Genomic DNA, 3741 nt, shown 5'->3' with positions numbered 1-3741 from the left:
AAATAAGTTGAAAATATTTAAAATTAAAAATATATATTTTTTAATGGGAAAAAATATTAAAAAACTTCCAATAATAGGTGGTGTGTGAATGTGAAATGCTAAAATTGGAGACATGTGGACAGTCTCATAATAAGTGAATCTCTCTCTCTCTCTCTCTCTCTCTCTCTCTCTCTCTCTCCATCTCTCTGTATCTATCTCTGTGTATCTATCTCTGGAACTACAAACAAACCAAAACATCAGTCTTCTCCTACATTGGACCGCTCTGTGACTCACATCCATCCATAAATTCGAACATCTTCTGTTCTTCCCTTCTGCTTCTCATTTACTTTCCCTCATCAAATACGCATCTTCTCAATCTTCAATTTACTCTACTTTCAGTTTTGGCTTTCGTTCTTTCCTTCCATTCTCTCGCCGGAATCTTTTGTTCCCGGCGACCGGCGTTGGATTGATTGACAACATTCCCCTGTTTATTCTACTTTCCTATTTCAACTTATCCTTGCGAAATTTATGGAGATAAATCGTTTCATTTTCGTATTTCCTTATCGAAATCCATATCGTAAAACCTAATTCAATAAATTCTTACACAAATACTGATTTCTTTCTGTAAATCAGGCGAAAATCTCGGTGATCTCTCTTGTTCTTCAGGTTTTACCTCAATATAAAAATCCTTTCCTTTTCATTTCTTTTCTCTGTGAGGAAGAATTGATCAATGCAATCGTCCAATCTCGAAAGTTTCTTGAACTCTACAACACCTGTTGTACCATCCCAATTCCTCTCCAAGGTATGAATCTACTGAAATTTTCATCGATTCATGAAAACCCCCAAATGTTTTTTTTATGATGTTATATGAATCAACATCGATTTTAGGAAAACCCAGATGTTAGTTTTGCTGTCTGTTTGTGTTTGATTACTGAAAATTTCGGTGTATTTGGGTGCAGAGTGAGGTTTCAAAGCTTAATAGGCTATGGCATCCATGGGAGAGGGAGAAAGTTGAGTTCTTCACGTTGGGTGATCTTTGGAACAGTTTTGATGAATGGAGTGCTTACGGCGCCGGAGTTCCGATTAACGTCGACGCCGGAGAAGATGAAACAATCATCCAGTATTTTGTTCCTTACTTATCTGCCATTCAAATCTTTACCAGCAATTCATCCTTGAACTATTTAAGGTATGTAAATATATCAAATTTTATTATTATTATTATTAATTGTTATTATTATTATTATTAATTATTATTATTTATTTCATTTATTAAATAACTATGATATCGACATTTTGGTCTCTCACAATTCGTGGTTTATGGAAAACGTCTCTTTGACGTATACCTAACAACCAAGAATGTTTAAATCATTAAATTTTCGATTTATGTATTTTAAATTTCATTTTTAATTCATTTTTTGTTATGATGTTATATTAGTTTTATATAAATATTTTATAAAATTAATATTTTACGCAAATTTGGTGGAGATTTTGATTTTTATACTCAAAAAGTCTCGAAAGATAAAATAATATTGAATTTGTTGGAATTATGGAAAATGGTTCAACTGATAAAAGAATATTGGTGAAGAAAAAATAATTTCGGGGGTGCTAAACGTAAAATTATTAAGTCAAGGGATTAAAAGTGAAAAATAAAATATAGTCTAGGACCATTAATGTAAATTTCCTTTTTCTTTTTCATTTACTTTAATTTTTATGGATAATGTCATGATGTGGTTGGAAAAGTGGAGGGCATATTCCTTTTTAGTTATCAACTTTATCCCCTCAATTAAAACATTAAATTTTATTTAATAAAAAACATTATTTATCACTTTGATTTTATAAGGGATGATTTTTACTTCTTCAAAAACTCTTTATTACCAGTTTGATATCAACATAAGTGATTTATTCAAACACTCGAAAGTGTTTTTTACCGGTGTTACATCAGAACAAGTCAATAAGTTGTTTTTATAAGCAATCTCAAACACTCCTATGGGCCCTGGTAAACAATCTCAATGGCATTGGACGGAGGGATTAAAACTGATCGAAGTGTTTTTTTGTTCAGGGAAGAGACGGATTCAGAAACAAGGGATTCATTCAGCGACTCGTTTAGTGACGAGAGCGAGAGTGAGAAGTTGTCGAGGTGGGATGGATGTTCATCAGAAGAAGGCGTGTTTGATCGTGAGACTCCTTTGCATTTCAACGATCGATTGGGTTACCTTTACTTTCAATACTTTGAACGATCAACGCCTTACGAGAGAGTTCCTCTCATGGACAAGGTACCATTTTCATTCCGTTCGAATAATTCTGCAAATTACGGTCCTTCCAAAAGTAGATTCTACGATTTTTTTCGATTACAAGACTTGTAAGAATGGTTTTCGACCCTTGTACACAAACGCAAGCTAACCTTAACACGACACACAATGCGGACACAGTTTTGTTTTCACTCAATTATTGTGGTTTATCTTTTGGATTTTCACAAATGACCCCTGTAATATACTAAAGTGCCTTTCAAGCCCTTCACCTTTTCTTTCTCTTTTCTTTTCATACAGATCTGTATGTTATCTCAAAAGCACCCTGGCTTAATGTCGTTAAGAAGTGTTGATCTCTCGCCGGCTAGTTGGATGGCAGTTGCATGGTATATCTCTTGGCTAATGAGACATCATGTCATCTTGTTTACCGGATATGATTACACATTATTTCTTGTGCATATTAAGCACATGAAATCACAACAAGGTTATCATTGTGTCATGTCTGAATGACATTTTTGCCCTTGTGACATTCAGGTACCCAATATATCACATTCCATTGGGAAGGACCATAAAGGACTTGTCCACATGTTTTCTCACCTACCACACCCTTTCATCATCATTTCAAGGTATTTGTGTTGTATTTGTGTTGTATTTGGAGAGTATCTTTGTATCAAAGCTTATGTAGTATGTGTGGATCGATCCAGATACAGATAACGAAGATCAGAATGGGTTCTCGGTGAAGAAGAACGACAAAGGGGAAGAAGGAATCCGACTCCCTCCGTTTGGACTTGCGACTTACAAGATGCAAGGGGATGTGTGGATATCCGGTAAGAGCGGCAAGGACCAAGAAAAGCTTGTTTCGCTTTTGAACGTGGCTGGTTGCTGGCTAAAACAGTTAAATGTACAACATCATGATTTTAACTACTTTATGGGGTATCGGTATGGTTGATAGATCAAGTAAATATGACGTTTTTGGAAGATTCGCGTGAAACCCACACGCAAGAGAGGTGTTTTCGACTTGTGGAAAGTCTTTGGGTTATCTTTTCTTTCCGCCTTTTCGGTTTCTTTTTTGGCATTAAGAGAGGATCAGGGAGAGGATGTTAGGCCAAAAATTAGTTCCCTTTTTGCCCTTTATTGCCTTAGTGTCAAACTAGGTGTTTTGAAACTTCTGGAGTTATGGGATTTTGTATATATAGATGTCTGAGTATGTGAAAACGGTTTTCCCTGACGTATATGTTTAATCATCTTTCGTGTTAACTTTGGAAAAATTAAGGAAAAGACGGGTTAATGTTAAAGTAATTGCGTTATCAAGAAATGACGTTTAAATTATGAGTTCAAGTGTTTTTAAAGATGCATCTATTGGTTTTTTAAAGATCGTCAAAAAGCAACCTTTAGATAACAAGTTCATGTTGTTTTGAAGATGCATTTGTTGTTTTTACGTTTTAGAGAAAAATAACTCGATTACTTTATTGAGAAATGACGTTACAATCAGAGTATAAATCTTTTAAAAGACGTA

The 3741-nt window shown here is 34.6% G+C and overlaps 1 protein-coding gene across 1 annotated transcript; it reads left to right on the top strand.

Annotated features, from left to right (window-relative positions):
* Positions 1 to 221: 221 nt before the first annotated feature.
* On the top strand, positions 222 to 3482 carry LOC112526042. Its single transcript, XM_025136422.1, has 6 exons — positions 222 to 781; positions 939 to 1165; positions 2039 to 2252; positions 2526 to 2611; positions 2760 to 2851; positions 2930 to 3482. Exons 1-6 carry the CDS (start codon positions 710 to 712, stop codon positions 3172 to 3174), a joined length of 936 nt encoding a protein of 311 aa, XP_024992190.1. The 5' UTR covers positions 222 to 709; the 3' UTR covers positions 3175 to 3482.
* The last annotated feature ends 259 nt before the right edge of the window (positions 3483 to 3741 follow it).

This window comes from Cynara cardunculus (assembly GCF_001531365.2).
Source record: "Cynara cardunculus var. scolymus isolate 2C chromosome LG 13, CcrdV1, whole genome shotgun sequence".
NCBI lineage: Eukaryota > Viridiplantae > Streptophyta > Magnoliopsida > Asterales > Asteraceae > Cynara > Cynara cardunculus.
Note: the sequence above shows the minus strand (reverse complement) of the source record. Positions and strands in the feature narration are given on the sequence as shown.

Excerpts from the sequence above, each read along its gene's own strand:
- LOC112526042 (XM_025136422.1), top strand. The coding sequence starts at position 710 with ATGCAATCGTCCAATCTCGAAAGTTTCTTGAACTCTACAACACCTGTT. Across the intron at positions 782-938 it reads CATCCCAATTCCTCTCCAAG|AGTGAGGTTTCAAAGCTTAA; the intron begins GTATGAATCTAC and ends ATTTGGGTGCAG. Across the intron at positions 2,612-2,759 it reads AGTTGGATGGCAGTTGCATG|GTACCCAATATATCACATTC; the intron begins GTATATCTCTTG and ends TGTGACATTCAG.